A 17,484-nucleotide genomic window follows, 5' to 3' on the forward strand; every position below is an offset into this window, starting at 1 on the left:
ACCTTCATTAGCAAAATTGAAATAACACATAAAAAAACACAGAAATATGTTCAACCTTTCATAATCCGCCACATTTTGTAAAATGAACACGGTAATTTGGGGGTATAGCCATAAAAATGTGCGTGGTCAAAACATTTTCGCCAAATCTTTTCGTCCCTCTTTCTATTTCAAAAATGTTGGGAGGCATGTTCTTCTGGGATCAGTTATAGAATATCACCTTTGTACATAGGGATAACAGAGAGATTTAATGGTTGATGAGCCCAAAGGGAAGTCTAACAGCGCCATCTAGTGTTTCTATAGAAGCCAATGTTTATGTACAGTAATGTGCGCTGGGCTGCTGAACCCATTCCTATATACACCGGAGCTATTCAATAAATACACCCCTATATCCTCTCCTATAGAATTGCTTCTGCCTTCTCCTAGTAACAGTCAATAAATATCAATATTAAAGATAAAAAGACCAACTTTATGGAGCGGTCATTTGAGAAAGTAGTGAATAAATGATTCGCTTTCTAGCTATTTATTTATTTCCTAAATTCGACATTTGTGAACAGGAATCACCTACAAGGAAGCCCCTGTAATATCGACTCTTATCATTCCAAACTGGGAATTCTTGCCCCAGTTCTGACTTTACCAGCGACACTCACTCTAATGCCCTAGAACTATAAAACTTAAAAACTTAAAGCTTGGGGCAGATTTATCAAGGGTCGAATTTCAAAGTAATGGGAGTTTTTTTTTAACCCCCATAACTTCGAAATTTGAATAAAAAAAATCTTAAGTTTTTAACTTCGGGTGAATAAGCTGTTTGGATCGAAGTTTTAACGCGTTCAAATTTGAAACAAAGTATTTGCCCAAACAAACTCACATTTTTCAAAGTCCACCAAATGACTCCAAATAGGTTCTAGGAGGTCCCCCATAGGCTAAAACAGCTTTTTGGCAGGTTTTAGATGGAGAATGGTCAAAGTCAAAGTTTTAAAGAGGCAGTACATGATAAATTTCGATGTTCAAATATAAGTTTTTTTTCAAATTTGAAACAAATTTTGGTCTATTCGATTGTCAAAGTACACAGAAATAGTTTGAAATTAAACATTTTTTTACTTCGAATTTTCACCTGAACCCTTGATAAATCTGCCCTGTACTTTATCCCGAATGTGTATATAGTTGAATTGGGTTTTCTCTGGAACCTTCACCAAGTTTAGAAAAAGAGTCTTCTTAGAAGGTTGTATTCTCCTCTCTCCACCAACCACTGTTCGGCTCCAAGACAAGGACAAGAGATCACATTGTATAACACTGATTTATTAAAAGGCTTAATAAAACTTTTAAATATTTAACTCACATTCATTTCCATGAGTTTTGGTCACATGTGTAAGTCTTTGGCAGGTATCATTAGTTGGAACCCAAAGGAGAAGATTTGCCGGCGTCTCTCTCTCCCTCGTGGCATTTTCCCCGCAGTTTACTGTGACGTCACTTGCGCCTGACGCGTTTCACCGAACCAATCGGCTTCCTCAGAGGCAGTGGGTACCTATGTGCTACATACAGACATACAGAGACGTATTCATGGGACAAACACAGGCCTCTACCCTCTGAAAAGGAGCACAGAGACCTGGGCAATTCTTCTTCCTGCACGTCAGGGTAAATAGTGCGAAAAATACGCCCATTAATCAATTCCAACACAAGCTCTTTTCTTAATAATAAGTCAAATTCCCATATTTATAAATATTTGCCCAAATCTGCATCCTCAGCTGCGTCCGTTTTGCATATTTAAGTCACCTCCTCAAGCAAAGAAAAACAAGGGGTTGTAAGTCAGTATTATACAAATATAGTAGAATGAAGTCAAAGGCAACGGGACATTTAGGGGCCCATTTATTAATCCTCAAGTTTTTCTGATTGAGTTTTTAAAGGGGAAAAACTCAAATCTTTTGAGGAATAAAACCCTAAGAATTTTACTAGATTTATTATACCCCAAAGCTGCTTAAAATCCAAATCCAAAAACACTTCAGCTAAAACCTGACATGGTCATGTAGACAGGGTCGGACTGGGCTGACGGGACACCGCGGAAAAACCCAGTGAGCCCTGACCCTCATGGGCCCCCCTGCCCAGACCCGCTCCCCTGATCTGCCAGATCCCAAAACCAAACAATAATATACGGCGTTCACCTCCGTTCACACACGCACGCTGCGGCCCCTCAAGTTTGAAACCTGGTGGGCCCCCAATTTTCGAGCCCAACCCTGAATGTAGAAGTCAATGGCCGATGTCCCTTGTACAACTGGAAGATGTTTCTTGATATTGTGATCTGCGCTGGTTTTCGTACAATAACCCGAAAAAGTCGAGGTTATTGGACAATTCGATAAAGTTACACACTTCGATTTGTTGCACGATTTTGTCAAGACTTTTCCCACAACAACTCGTTCGACCTGATGTTTTGATAAATAAGGTAAACGTGGATATTTAGAGCTTTCTGGGAAACGTTTCACCACTTATCCGAGTGGCTTCATCAGTTCTCCGAGTGGTTGGGATTGGATGTCTGTGACTTTACTACCCTCCAGGGTTTAAATGCCGGGGAATTCCCTACCACTCATTTTAACTGAAGGAGCCACTCAGATAAGTGGTTAAATGTTTTATCAAGAAAAACTTGCTGGGTGTTATTTAATAAAATCCAAATTTATTTCATTGTCCAAATAAAAAAGCCCCAACCAAACTCCCATGCCTGATTTTGCCTTATTTATTAATAAATTAACTCGATTTAATCAGATCGGTAAAAAACTTGAAAAAATCTAGCGAAAACGCAAACTGTACTGTTTTTTCTGCATTTTCTCAAGGTTTTTCCTGAAATCCCCAGAAAAGTCAGATTTTTGGGTAAAATCCATTGCAGACCATGATAACTTCAAATTGGGAGGTGTGTCTCTCCCATTGACTTATACTGGATTTTGACAGGTCTGAGATAGTGGATTTTCAGATTCCGGCTATTTGCAGCATCGGGTTATAATAAATCTCGAAAAATTTGAGTTTTTGCCAAAAAAAGCTTGATCAGAACAATTTGAGGTTTAGTAAATAACTTCCCAAATGTCCAGTTGCATTTCACTTAATTATACTACATGACCTGGATAATTGAGAATCTTCATAGACGAAAGTCTTTACTGTACAGAGTTGCTACAAAATAACTTTACTGCTGTTCTGTATGATGTAAGTCATTGCTCTGTAAGGGTCTAATACCCTGAATAAATACAGCAGGAGGCTGAAGAGCCATGCTATCTATAGAGAGATTGATCATTGTTATGTTTTATAATGGTTCATGCAACAACTTGTTCCGATCACTAGATGGGGCAGGGAATCCACTTCCACAATCAGGTGGGAGGGAAATTGTCCTTAAAATAGATATAAGGGAATGAAGTAGGTGTCCCAGGAATTTTTCTTTGGCTGATTTCTTTTAGGGTGGTGGCACACGTGGCTTCTTGGGGAGATTAGTCACCCAGCGACAAATTGCCTCTTCTTCGGGCGACTAATCTCCCCGCTGCCTTCCCGTTGGCTAGAATGTAAATCGCTGGCAGGATGTCACTCGGTTCGATTCATTTTTCCGAAGTTGCCTCATGAGTGCGAGATCCGAGTGCCATCCAGTCGGTGATTTGCATTCTAGCCAGCAGAAGTCGCCCGAAGAAGAGGTGTGTGCCGCCACCCTTAAAAGTGAATGATGCCAAAGGCCTGAGGTTAGGCCAGCTAGTATTATGGTAGGTTATGTGGAGCTCAATGCAGATGGTAGAGGTAAGTAGAGTTACTGTGCAGTTTGGACTCCATCAAGGGGGTAAGAAGGAGTCAAAATACCCTGACGGCTCCTCCGCAGTCAGGGTCACAGTGTCAGGGCCAGGGCTAGCAAGGTATATAAATTGTTGTTGGCAGGACCTCTTTGCATGCCCTCTCCTGGGCTGGACACCCATGAGGCTAAGAGGGTCCCTGAGTGAAAGCATAATTTCAGGTGGGCTTTGGGATGTGACAACCTGCACTGATGTAACACGGAGGCTGTGTGAACAATCACAATAACTGGGGAGGCTGTAAGACTGTGAACCAAAGAGTTTCTCCATTCATCTGCGAGACCTCTGTAGGCCTCCAGTTTATTAACCACACAGTACTCATCTCCAGTATCTTTGTAATGTTGGTGCTGGCAAAGTTTGAATTAGGCCCAAACCCAAAAAGGAAATAAATACTCTCATTCACTTGTTAACTTAGTAAAGGTTGTGTAGTGGCCAGATCATAGTGTCATTCAGCCAACTCCCCAGGCAAGTCAACTACCCAGACCCCCTGGAGACATCATCATTATGTGTTCCAAGGAGTCTGACTAGCCAATAGCAGACAATAGCATGGAAGATGGGAGTCCTGGAGAACATCTGAAGAAGAGATCCAGGAGACCATGGTGCCCCTTCTGAGCTAAGAGAGACAAATCTGCTACCATCAAGTAGCAAGATGACCACTACCTGCCACAGACCAGCCTGTGATCTCCAGTGAGCCAGTTCCACTGAGTAAGTCACGGTTGGGAGGTTGCTGAAGAAGACTCTGTGAAGACCCTTCAAGGACAGGTCTTAGTTTGTGTCTGCCACATGGGAGTAGCTGCTTAACATAAAAGGAGAAATACATTAGGGAACAGCAGCGTCACCTCTGGGGGTATAAAGGTTCTTAACAACAGACTTAAGGTCAATAAACTTGTGCAAATTTTGTATTTACATATTCCATATTCCAAGTCATTTGTGGGACTGTGGGAAATGTTATACCTTCCTATGTCTGCATTTTATTATGTTTTCCTATTTGGACTTTCCTCAGAACCTAGCAGTAAGTGGACTAATGTGTATTGTGGAGCGAGTCCTAGTGGATAGTAAGATCTAGAATGAGCACCAGTGAGATCCACCTGACAGATGGTGTAATCCCTAGGAAGGCTTTCCTATTTTAAATTTTAATTTGTGTTGGTGTTTTTTTCGTTGTATTCTAACGAATTTTTTTGTAAAAATTTTTGACGTTACTGGTCCTTTAAAAGGAAAGCCTTCATTGGTAGCCTCTCCATTTCAAAATGTTACCCTCATCCCTTGATTTTAGATGGTTGGCCCAGAACATTCTCCAACGTGTCTCCAAAGTACCTAAAACTGTCCTCTGCCATGCTCCACAGAGGTAAATTTAAACTTTTTTCGGCATTTTTTTTTGGTAGGAGGCGATTTTGGGCTCATTAGCACCATTCAGACAATTATAGCAAACCAAGCACCTGAAATCTAGCATTGGTCACAACCATGTCCCAAAATAATGGTATGTGTTATGAATAAAGTCAAATCAATTTAAAGGGCATCTTCAGTAAAGATAAATTTTATTTATTACTTTCTTCTTTGTCTAAATCATAATAAAGATCAAAATGTACATTTAGGTTTCTCTAGCAAACGTTAGAATCTCTTTTTGAATTTGGCAGGTTGGGTTTATTTGTTCCAGTTTCTCAATCTCATCCAGCAGACAGTATCGTCGGTGTGGGTTGATAGCTGTGAGAAGATCTTCCTAACAGAGTTCATGGCTTGCAAACATCACTGGGAGTCTGGTGGGAGTGCCCCGTGGATCATGTCATTTTCTCTGGCGCTCTCTTGGAAACATGAATCGGGCCTACAAAGAAGAAATTATAATGCTGAAAAATGGCGTAGGAGAAGCCACCAATAGACAAGACAGCTACAACCATCTTTACTGAGTGAGGGTCATTAATTGCTCCCATCATTCCCAGATGAAGAAACAGTTAACTTCACCTTTACCCCTAAAGGAGCATCGATATAAACCCAGCTACAAACCCGGCCCACCCTATTCCCACCCACTTCCTCCAAAGCCTTACGCTTTTCATGTCTAAATACAGGACACTGACTCAGCCCTTTGGCTAAGATGGTCCACTTGTTGTTAGGACCTCTAACAACCCTTCGTACTGGAGGGGGAGAGAAAAAGGAACCCTCCTGACCTGATGGAGAAGGGGGTCTGAAGACCCTTGCCTACTTTTGGCCTCTTGGCCAGGGAGGTTGGGGTAAAGGGGCTTCCCCTAGTTTCAGTGAAGGAGAGCCTGAAGATTCTTTTTCCTTGCACCTTTTTGACTTGGAGTTTGGGACTTTTTTTTATAAGGCTTGTCCAATTGCACCTTTGCACTTCAGCATGTTTTGCACCATTTTTGCACTGGGTGATTTGAAGCACTTTGTGCAAGCTTCAATTTAAAAAAAAACCAGGACACTGTCATGCCAAGAAATAGATTTGGCCTGAAACCCATCTCACCCACCATTCTGCAAAATAATAACTGATAACTCATATACATCTGACCTCAACAATTAATGTCTTGCCTGTTGGGGCATTTAATGGCTCATTTACTAATAGAAGGAACAAGTGTTGGATATGCAATAGGAATTCTCCAAATCCATGATTTTTTGATGATTAGGCCAAATAATAAGATTGTCCAGAAACGATTACCAAAGAGGTCCCCAGCGTTTTTAAAAGGTGTTGGACAGCCACATAAGTCTAGAAAAAAGTTTCCGGGGGATACCAAATAGGAACTGTGATTGACTGTTTTGGAGCCCCGTGTGGACTGCCAGCATGCAACAGGCATTGTTTGGCAATATACTAGGTCTTTATGCCTCCAAAATAGGAATTTTAAATGATGTACTTGCTTGAAGGCTGTGGGGGGCAACATCAAAGAATGTGTTGAGCAACATGTTTCTCTTAAGTCACTGGTTTGGAATAACTGGCCAAGAGATTGAATTTAGTTCGACTTAATGTGGAACTGATTTTGAACTGACAGATGTAATATCTCTTTTAGAGCTAACACAAAGTATTGATTCCAGCACAACCAAAAGCTAACAAAAAAAAAGCCTGGATTTTATATATCACTTTTCACACCAATAGCCCAGAGACTGGTTTTATTGATGATATCTTACCATGAGGTCCTTCAGAATGCTCATTTCATTTGTCTGGTAATCGCATCTTTCTCCTTCGCAGGGCTTAAGATCCCCTGAAATCTATGAGGTATAGAGTTCAGTATCAGAATAGTTCCACGTCTTACATGTTATTTTACCCAGAGTGGGCTCACAGCATTGACAGCCTAAATAGTACTGTTACCCCAACTGAGTCTAAGTATGTAGTAAGCCTATAGCTCTGTTTGCTACTAGAGTCATAAAATGCAAAGCCAGTAACCCAAGGAGGGCTGGGATTTCCTATATTACAGAAATATTATGAAGCTGCCCAATTGTGGCAAGTGTTAGCGTGGACATACTGGTCCTCTGAACTAATTTGGGTGAAAATTGAGAATGCATTGTTTCAGCCATATCATCCCGTTATGCATGGTTTTGGGCACCTTTAAGAATGCCAAAATTAGATATACCAATGCTTAAAACAACACGGCTAACTATAGAACAAATAGAACAAAGCTGAAATCCAAACTATTCTCTCCTTATTCCCCACTATCAGCACTTTTAGGAAAACCCTTATTCCATCCAGCCATTTCTGCTCCTTTTAACAGCTTTGGGGAGGTCACGTCTCTGTTTATAGTCAAGGATGTTTTGGATAATTCTCTGAAGAATATGCTTAGCTCTGAAGATGTTAAATTAAAGCTTCCAAATGCCCAAATACACTGGTTTATGTATTTCCAGATTAGGCATTATGTGATACCATTTATTCAATATTTTAAGAATAACTCTTTGATAATAACGTTGAACAAATAGCATACAAAGGCCTTCCTCAAAAGAAACTGATATCAAAAATATATGCTTTGGTCAATGACCCATTTAAGATATGAGACTACAGTGAAGTGGGAAAAGGCACCGAATATAGAAATTGCGCAGGAAGACTGGGAATCAATTTGGAAAAATGCTAAATGCAGTGTAACTTGTGCTAAGCAGAAAATATCTATAACATATTAATGCATTGGTATTTAACCCCAGTGAGGCCACACAAAACATTTCGTGAGGTTTCTCAGATATGTTGGAGATGTGGCGAAGCCCCAGGAGATGTCCCTCACATATTTTGGAACTGTGTGCAGATTCAACCGTTTCAGGAGGAAATTTTGGGCCTTGTAAGACCTTTTACACATGAGAACATACAGAAAGATATTCTTACTTGGCAAACCGGCTATAGGGCTCACTAAGGCGCAACAAAAGCTGTTAAATAGTGATGGGCGAATTTGAGCAGTTTCGCCTAGCCGAAAAATTCGCGAAATTCACGAAACGGCGAAAAATTTGTGAAACCATTTTTTACGCCGCCGTCCTATTTTTTTAGACGCGGCGAAATTTTTTTTCGCTTCGCCGCAAAATTCGCGAAACGGCGAAAAATTCATGAAACGGCGCCGGCGTCGCGTTTTTGACGCCGGTGGTCGTTTTTTCGCCACAAATTTGCGCCTGCCGAATAAATTCGCCCATCACTACTGTTAAATCATGTACATGCCATAGCTAGAATATCCATTGCAGCTAAATGGAAAACGTCAAACCTACCCTTATTAAGGGAAATCTATCAGAAAGTAAACAGTAATATATATTTTGAGCATAGGATTGCATATATTAAAAACACAATACCCAGTTTTCTAAAAGTGTGGACAGCCTGGGAGCTAATCTCAACTGAGTTATTTACAAAGATAAAGAGGCAGCAGCTTGATGATTAAAAAGATGTATGGTTACAACAATTATTTTATTTTGTTATCACTGTTCATGGTCAATATGTTGACCTTGTTGTTTGGGTTAATTATAGGAAAAAGCCTATAGCATTTCTATTTGTGCCTTTACTCAGTGCTTATAATAAGCATTATGAATAAGAAAGTGCCTACTAAGAAAGAAGCATTCTTTACCAATTCCAATCTGGAGCATGGGCTAAGAGGTTTTTTTTTTAATATCTATATTTAAAGCATACTGTTTGGAAGGTATTATATAAGAGAAGGAAATAAAACACAAAATGTTATGTGCTCTTTTATTTATGTCTTACTGATAATGCAATAATACATTGTTTAGATTATGATATACGTATCCTTCAATATTATTGTATTTCTGTAAAAACAAATAAAAATATAAGTTGCAAAAAAAAAAAAAAAATGCAAAGCCAGAGTGGTGATAGACCCATGGACCCCTACTGGTAGTGGAGTCGATATGTTCAAGAGGTCCATGATGTAACCAACCCCTTAAATCTATGTCTGATTTAACAGTAGATATATTGATGACATACGTCTGGAAATGATCGCATGTCCAACTGATTTTTTTGCTGTCTGAAGACCAACCATGTGACCAGTGCTGGGCATTTGAGTCTAACTATGTTGTAAGCCTACGGCTCTGTTTGCTACTAGAGTCATAAAATGCAAAGCCAGAGTGGTGATAGACTCATGGACCCCTACTGGTAGTGGAGTCAATATGTTCTAGAGGCCCATGATGTGATAACTTCACACCCTTTAAATCGACATCTGATTTAACAGTAGATATATTGATGACATACCTCTGGAAATGATCGCATGTCCAACTGCCTTTTTCCGCCTGGATACCAACCATGTGACCAGTGCTGGGCATTTGAAAACTGTGTGCTGACCGCCAAGAGAACTATCAGCAGGAACACAAGGTGACCCTGACAGGCCATGAAGATGCTGATGTCTTTTGCAGTTTCTTAGAAGGGGCCTGGAACCGAAAAGTACATTCATGGTAAGATTTTGCCAAGAACTTGTGAATTGTGGTTGTACACAGATGAAAAAGGTGGCATTATAAAACAAACTAGTAGTAGTAACTAGTAGTAGTAGTATATACTAGGTCTAAGGCAATGCAGTGAGCTACTAAACCTGGACAAATTTTGTCCAGTTTACAGTTTCATTTTATTACCCCCTAAGAGTCTTTTTTTAAATATAACATTTGCATTTTTTGCTATGTTAATGGTGTACAATGTATAATGATTGTGCTCTTCTGAATGTAGAACAATGTCCATTGTAGTCAAAAGGGAAATCAGAAAAAACTAATTCTGTGCATATGCGTCAGACTGGATCCACATGAGCAGTAATTATTATCACCCTATGTTTTATTAATTAGTTGATGTTGCTTCAAGGTTAGACTCTGGTAAGAGCAGCATCGAACCTTCCTGAGCTCCTCAGTATTCATAAATGCAACATGTCTATAAAATGAACACTGCTAGGCTGGACAGAGGGCTGCACTACCCCAAATCCCAGGAGGATTTTTACTTATTTGAAAAAATAAAAAGTTTTTCTAGTTTTACAAGATCTTATCTGATTAGAAATGCCTTCGACTGAAAGCCCCTATGGGGCAGGGCTACGGGAATGTGTTAAACAGGGAATAAATAAATATTATATTTGTAACCTTATACGGGGTATGGATTTATCATGCCATTACTGTTTGGTCTCCTCTTCATCTACATGAACTTGCACAGAAGGCTGTTTGGAGTCCTAATACGTGAAAGGAGGCCTATATAGATGTGAGCAAATATTGGAATGCCTATTTGGAACACGGCCATCAGTTGGTTCCCCCTAGCATTATAAAAGAAGGGAAACTGCAGGAGGGTTCCATGAAGAAAAAGTGGATTGTATATGAAAGCAAACTCTACTGGGACTTTTTTATCGAGGCCTCCAGTATGAAGTGGCAGACCAGGTGATATTATTATATTTCCTGTGAAAGGCTAAAAAGTTAAAACCAATATTCTCTAAAGAACAGGAGATAAAAGAAGTGTAATCCAACGGGACAGAAGGCTCAAGCCTAGATGATTGATGGGCCCTTGAAGCTTGCTCTGCCTATGCAATTGATTCAACTAGTAGTTAGTCAGGTTTCACTAAGGCTAATAGGATGAAATTGTCTGTTGCAGCTTCATCTACCATGTTCCTATGTAGATTGGAAGGCTTCATATTTATGAACACCAAAATGTCCTTATAATACCAGCTCATGTGCCGTGGCCAGGATGTTCTGTCCATGAAATAACCACCATCCTAAGGTAAACAAGTAGATGTATAACATTGACATTTCAATTTCAAACCATTATAAAGTCTCATGTGGCCCCTGATGTGGCCTACAACCCATGTTCGAAAACTGATAAAGTCACATACAAGGGCAAAAAGACTGTAAAAAGTGGCAGTTAGTGGTTCTTGCACGAGGAAGGAAGGAGAGAACAGAACATAAGGACTTAAAGGGGGGAGACAAATTCACTTTAAACCTCAAGGGAGAACCAGGGAGAACGTTTTGTTGCAAACAGGTGGGGACTTCATTGCACAAGCCATAATTAATATGATTCATATATTTTGATTAAGTCCCGTGTTGTGCTAAACTTAACTTTCTATATACAGGTAACTTTCTATATACAGGTGTGGGACCTGTTGTCCAGAATGCGCTGGACCTGGGGTTTTCTGGATGATAGATCTTTACGTAATTTGGATCTTAATACCTGAAGTCTACCAAAAAATCATGTAAATATTAAATAAACCCAATAGGCTGGTTTTGCTTCCAATAAGGATTAATTATATCTTAGTTGGGATCAAGTACAAACTACTGTTTTATTATTAAAAAAAAAAAAAAGGAAATCACTGTTAAAATTTGTAATTATTTTGATAAAATGGAGTCTATGGGAGATGTCCTTCTGGATATTAGGTTTCTGTTTAATGGATCCCATACCTGTCTGTATATAAGTTATTTTATGAAACTATGGAGTGCAAATATAAATATATTTTTCAATATTAAAACGTAGGGGATATTAATATCTGTTTGATGGGGCTGGTTGATAGTAGAATGGCTTATCTAAAGAGGAACATAAAATAATATTAAGAAATCAATATTTAAACAGAATGAAATGGCAAACCACCCTTTTATACTTATGTCGGTGATGCTGTGTGTAACAAGGCAGACTAATCCCAGGAGTAAGATACACAAAGCATTGAGCAGATGTTTCAGTACATGGGTAGTCACTAGGCACCGATCTCTATTAACTGCAAGTCATTCTAACTAAACTGGGTATAGAGCAGATTTGGTGGCATATGGGGGTGTCTTCTCTTTATTAACTGAACCCATATTTTATTCTTCATAAAAAATACAAATTTCATGCCAACTTCTGGTACAATCCCTGACCCCCCCTACTTACCCCTCTGTCTGGAAAATACTGTTCAGGCTCTGAAACCCTCGCAACATATAAAATGACTTTTCTTATTATACAGGGGCATTCTCAAGGAGGGGTGGAAAATGTGACCATAAATAATTTAAAGAGAATTAAAAAAAAAAAAAAAAAGCAAAAGGAATTGAGCAAATATTTACTGGCTTTAAATTGGATTTCAGGGGGTTTGCAGGCAAGTCGGGGGTATTGCATATGTGTGTGTTTATGTTCATCGTGTAATCTCCTTCCCCACGGATCAGGATTGCCCAGATGGAAACAAATTGTCATTTCCTAAACCAGGAGAAGTGATTATAACAGAGGCGCCGAGCATCACTTTCATTGGCAACTGCTGGACAATTCACTCCTCTGTCTGGAAAAGGGTTAATAGAATAGAAGGGGGCAACGGGGTTCCACAAAGCATCACTACTGCTCCACTGTGTTCCCTTCAAAAGAAATGGGTTAAATACACACACATATATATATGTATATTTATATAATACACACATACATATATATTTATATAATACACAAAAGCCATGAATATCCTGTAAATGATATCCTTATAAACGGTGAGTAGTGATGTCATCAGTTATAAACGGTGAGTAGTGATGTCATTTCTGTCACATGACTCACTGAAACTTGTGTATTATAATAAATAAAGTACCCCCAATTGTAAAATATGAGGATATTATAAGTTACCTCGGAGTTCCATGACCTGTATAAAAACACTCGGCCTTCGGCCTCGTGTTTTTATATGGTCATGAAACTCCTCGGTAACTTATAATATCCTTATATTTTACAAGAGGGGGTACTTTATTCACTATATAATACACAAAAGCCATGAATATCTTGTAAATTATATCCTTATAAACGGTGAGTTCTGATGTCATCAGTTATAAACGGTGAGTTCTGATGTCATTTCTGTCACATGACTCATTGAAACTTGTGTATTATAATAAATAAAGTACCCCCTGTTGCAAAATATGAGGATATTAGAAGTCACCTGGGAGTTCCATGACCTGTATAATAACACTCTGCCTTCGGTCTCATGCTTTTATATGGTCATCAAACTCCTCGGTAACTTATAATATCCTTATATTTTACAAGAGGGGGTACTTTATTCACTATATAAACACACACATACATACCTTTTATTTACATTTGTATAGATGATTACAGTCAGACACCATGTATACAAATATACCTTGAGAAAGGTCCGAATGTGGACCAAAATGTTGTATTAGCTGTATATGCTCATAAAATTATAACTTTTTCAGTGTCACAAAACCCGGTGTTTCTGGTTTTATTGTTATATCTGTTATCCAGAAACCCATTATCCAGAAGCTCCGATTTACGGAAAGCCTGTCTCCCATAGACTCCATTTTATCCAAATAATCTAAATTTTTAAAAATGATTTCCTTTTCTCTGTAATAATAAAACAGTACCTTGTACAGGTTTGTGATTCGTTATCCAGAAACCCATTATGCAGAAAATTTCCCAATTACCAAAGGTCCATCCTCCATAGACTCAATTATAACCAAATAATCCAATTTTTTAAAAATGATTTCCTTTTTCTGTGTAATAATAAAACAGGAGCTTGTACTTGATCCCAACTAAGATATAATTAATTCTTATTGAAAGCAAAAGTAGCCTATTGGGTTTATTTAATGTTCATATGATTTTCTAGTAGATTTAAGGTATGAAGATCCAAGTTATGGAGAGATCCTTTATCTGGAAAACCCCAGGTCCCAAGCATTCTAGATAACAGGTTCCTTACCTGTACTAAGAAGATACAAGTAATCCTTATTGGAGGCAAACCAATATTCTTGGGTTTATTTAATGTTTAAATTACTTTTTATAAAGAATAGAGATCCAAATTATGGAAAGATCCCAGGTCCAGAGCATTCTGGATAACAGGTCCCATACCTGTACTGTAATGCATCATACATATTATGTTATGTTCGCTTATACTGGTATGGGACCTGTTATCCAGAATGCTCAGGACCTGTGATCTTTCCATAATTTGGATCTCTATTCTTTGAAAAAAGTAATTTAAACATTAATTAAACCCAATAAAATCAGTTTGCCTCCAATAAGGATTACTATCTTAGTTGGGGTCAAGGACAGGTATGAAAACTGTTATCCAGAATGCTCAGGACCTGCAGTTTTCTGGATTTCCATAATTTGGATCTTCCTACCTTAAGTCTCCTAGAAAATCATGTAAATATTAAATAAACCCAATCGGCTGGTTTTGCTTCCAATAAGGATTAATTATATCTTAGTTGGGATCAAGTACAAGATACTGTTTTATTATTACACAGAAAAAGGAAATAATTTATAAAAATATAAATTATTTGGATAAAATGGAGTCTATCGTATGGGAGACGGCCTTTCCATAATTTGGAGCTTTCTGGATAACGGGTTTTCAGATAACGGATCCCATACCTGTATATATTATCATAGAACTATTTTGCGTGTTTATCTGTTCACAAGAACTGGTAAAGTTAAACCTTTTCATTTTTATTTTATTTCCAAAACATATTCTGTGTATATATACATATATATATATATATATATATAATCATTTCAAAACATATGTATGTATTGTATATACCGTAATAATATAAATAAATATATCTTGACATTTAATTATATTTAACATGTATTTCTATATATATAGTATAGTACAGTATACAGATTTATACAAAATATATACAGAACTGTACATACACATACCTATTCTGAAAATAGAAACATTTACCGTTTGTTTGAGATATATATATATAAACTGACATAGAACAGTATATCTACATATAAAAAAATAAAAAATTGATAATAGTAAAGTTGAACTTTTTGTGCAAAGATATTTTTTTCATTTAAAAAAAAATTGTCATTTGAATTATATTATCAAAATATTTTTAGGACAAATGTCTAATTTTTGTAATGCTTGTAAATAAATATTTACATGTTGTTCTCCGACAGCGCCTCTCGTCACAAAGCTATCTTGTAGCTGCCCCTGTGCACGGAAAAGGATTTAAATACTAGAAAATCAAAAGAACCAGCACCAAGAGTCTTGTAGTTAAAAACTTATATTGTTACCATAGTATTTATAACCGACGTTTGGGTCCCCATTGGGAGAAAAAGGTACTATGTAACAATATAACAACACTCTTGATACTGGTTCTTTTGATTTATATATATATATATATATATATATATATATATATATATATATATATATATATATATATATATATATATATATATATATACAGTATATATACTGTATATAGTTGTATATAGAAAAATATATATCATAATATATACTGTGGTTATTATACATAGTAACATAGTAATTTAGCTTGAAAAGGACACAAGTCAATCACATATTTTGTCTATATAAAGTCTGTTTAACTGTTAGTTGATCTAGGAAGGCAACTCCCCCATCATATATCTCATCTTTATATACATTAAATATTATATAATATATATATGTGCAGTCTAACAGTATTTAGACGTATTACTAATACACACACACACTGTATATACAATAATGTATTAAGAAAATAGCAGTTGTTGATATTAAAGGGGAAGTTCTTCTATGAGAATGAATGCAGTGAATATAATAAAGTAGAAGAGCAGGAGTATTGTCTGAAACGAGTGGAGATGAAGTTAGTGCAGGGGTGGTGTCTGACAGTTGCACGTACCTGACAGATGTTGCTCTTCTCCAGGTCTGAGTGAGGCTGAGCATTTGCCCGGGGTATTTATACCCTCCCTGTGCCTGGCTCATGGGTATTTGTGCTCTCACTGTGGGACAGTCTGTTGTTGCTGACGTCCGGCTCTCGCCTTCTGATTAGTGAGTCGCACGGCTCCCAAGTTAAGCCCCGGGCCGGCAGGTGGGGGTTTGATGAGACATTTGGGCAACGTCTCTGGGGCTTGCGGCTCACACACATTAATGAGCAACAGTTTACAAATCGTCAGCTTTGTGTGTATAGAAACCCTGTGTGATTTCCCTTCATCTCTGCGATTCATTATATAAAGGGCAAAGGAGAGGGATTGGGGGGCAAGTGGAGCACTGAGTGAATTCATTAATAGATCCCACTGAAATTACACTGAGCAGGATTTCTCCAATCAATAAGAGATGATTCTGCTCCACAAATTAACTCTTGTTCATTTCCAGCTGATTGTTGCCTTCCCCATGCAGCACAAACACTATGTAAATATATATATGTATGTATGTGTCTATAAATGTAAATATATGTATGTATGTGTCTATAAATGTAAATATATGTATGTATGTGTCTATAAATGTATATATATGTATGTATGTGTCTATAAATGTATATATATATATGTGTCTATAAATGTAAATATATATATATATGTCTATAAATGTAAATATATATATATATGTGTGTATAAATGTAACTATATATATGTATGTGTCTATAAATGTAAATATATATATATGTGTGTATAAATGTAAATATATATATATGTATGTGTCTATAAATGTAAATATATATATATATGTGTGTATAAATGTAAATATATATATATGTATGTGTCTATAAATGTAATAAAGTCGCAGTGTTGATCCGTCTGTATCCGTCAGTCGTGTCGCGTCAGATCAAGCTGCGACTTCATCCAACAATGCATTCACTTACCTTATTTACGTCGCATGTGTTTTGTCGCAGCGCATTGGATTGCACCTAAAAACGTCCATGTAGTCCTGCCCTTACCTTATTTCCGTCACATGCGATTTGTCGCCAGCGTTTTGTCGCAGCGTGTTCGATCGCACCGAAAACGTCCGTGTAGTCCTACCCCTAGAGATAGAAATGTCGGATAAAGTCGCAGTGTTGATCCGTCTGCATCCGTCAGTCGTGTCGCGTCAGATCAAGCTGCGACTTCATCCGACAATACATTCACTTATCTTATTTCCTTTCGCATGTAATTTTTTTGCCAGCGTTTTGTCGCAGCATTTCAGATCTCGCCAAAAACTTCTGTGTAGTCCTACCCTTATTCTATAGTCCCATGTCTGTTTACTCTGCTTTAGCTAAGCCTCCTTATCTCTTTCATTTTCATTGTTGAATCAGCCACAGACATCTCAAACCAGTGGACTGTGAAAGTGTCGCTGGGATGTCAATTTAGGAAATGTTTAATGGATCCCCCTATGAAGTGAGCCACCCCCAAGAGTATAGTGTCTCCTAGTGGCTATAAAAGGAAGGAACCCATTTCCCTGGGCAGAGATAGTGAGAGAAATGTGGTTACCCCCGTGGTGATACAGTCATATGAAAAAGTTTGGGAACCCCTCTTAATTCTTTGGAGTTTTGTTTATCATTGGCAGAGCTTTCAAAGTAGCAACTTCCTTTTAATATAGAACATGCCTTA

At 37.8% G+C, this 17,484-nt stretch overlaps 1 protein-coding gene across 1 annotated transcript; it reads right to left on the minus strand.

Annotated features, from left to right (window-relative positions):
- Nucleotides 1-5,324: 5,324 nt before the first annotated feature.
- gnrh2.L (gonadotropin releasing hormone 2 L homeolog) lies at nt 5,325-15,950 on the minus strand. Its single transcript, XM_018227027.2, has 4 exons — nt 15,801-15,950; nt 9,460-9,635; nt 6,927-7,007; nt 5,325-5,625 (listed from the first exon to the last, which is right to left on the minus strand). The coding sequence occupies exons 2-4, from the start codon at nt 9,595-9,597 to the stop codon at nt 5,587-5,589; spliced, it is 258 nt and encodes an 85-aa protein (XP_018082516.1). The 5' UTR covers nt 9,598-9,635; nt 15,801-15,950; the 3' UTR covers nt 5,325-5,586.
- Between the last annotated feature and the right edge of the window lie 1,534 nt (nt 15,951-17,484).

The sequence above is a fragment of the Xenopus laevis genome, chromosome 1L (assembly GCF_017654675.1).
Source record: "Xenopus laevis strain J_2021 chromosome 1L, Xenopus_laevis_v10.1, whole genome shotgun sequence".
NCBI lineage: Eukaryota > Metazoa > Chordata > Amphibia > Anura > Pipidae > Xenopus > Xenopus laevis.

Coding starts and splice junctions, on each gene's coding strand:
- gnrh2.L (XM_018227027.2), bottom strand. CDS start 9,597: ATGGCCTGTCAGGGTCACCTTGTGTTCCTGCTGATAGTTCTCTTGGCG. Junction 7,008..9,459: donor ACATGCGATCATTTCCAGAG/GTATGTCATCAA, acceptor TATACCTCATAG/ATTTCAGGGGATCTTAAGCC. Junction 5,626..6,926: donor GCATTCTGAAGGACCTCATG/GTAAGATATCAT, acceptor TCTTCTTTGTAG/GCCCGATTCATGTTTCCAAG.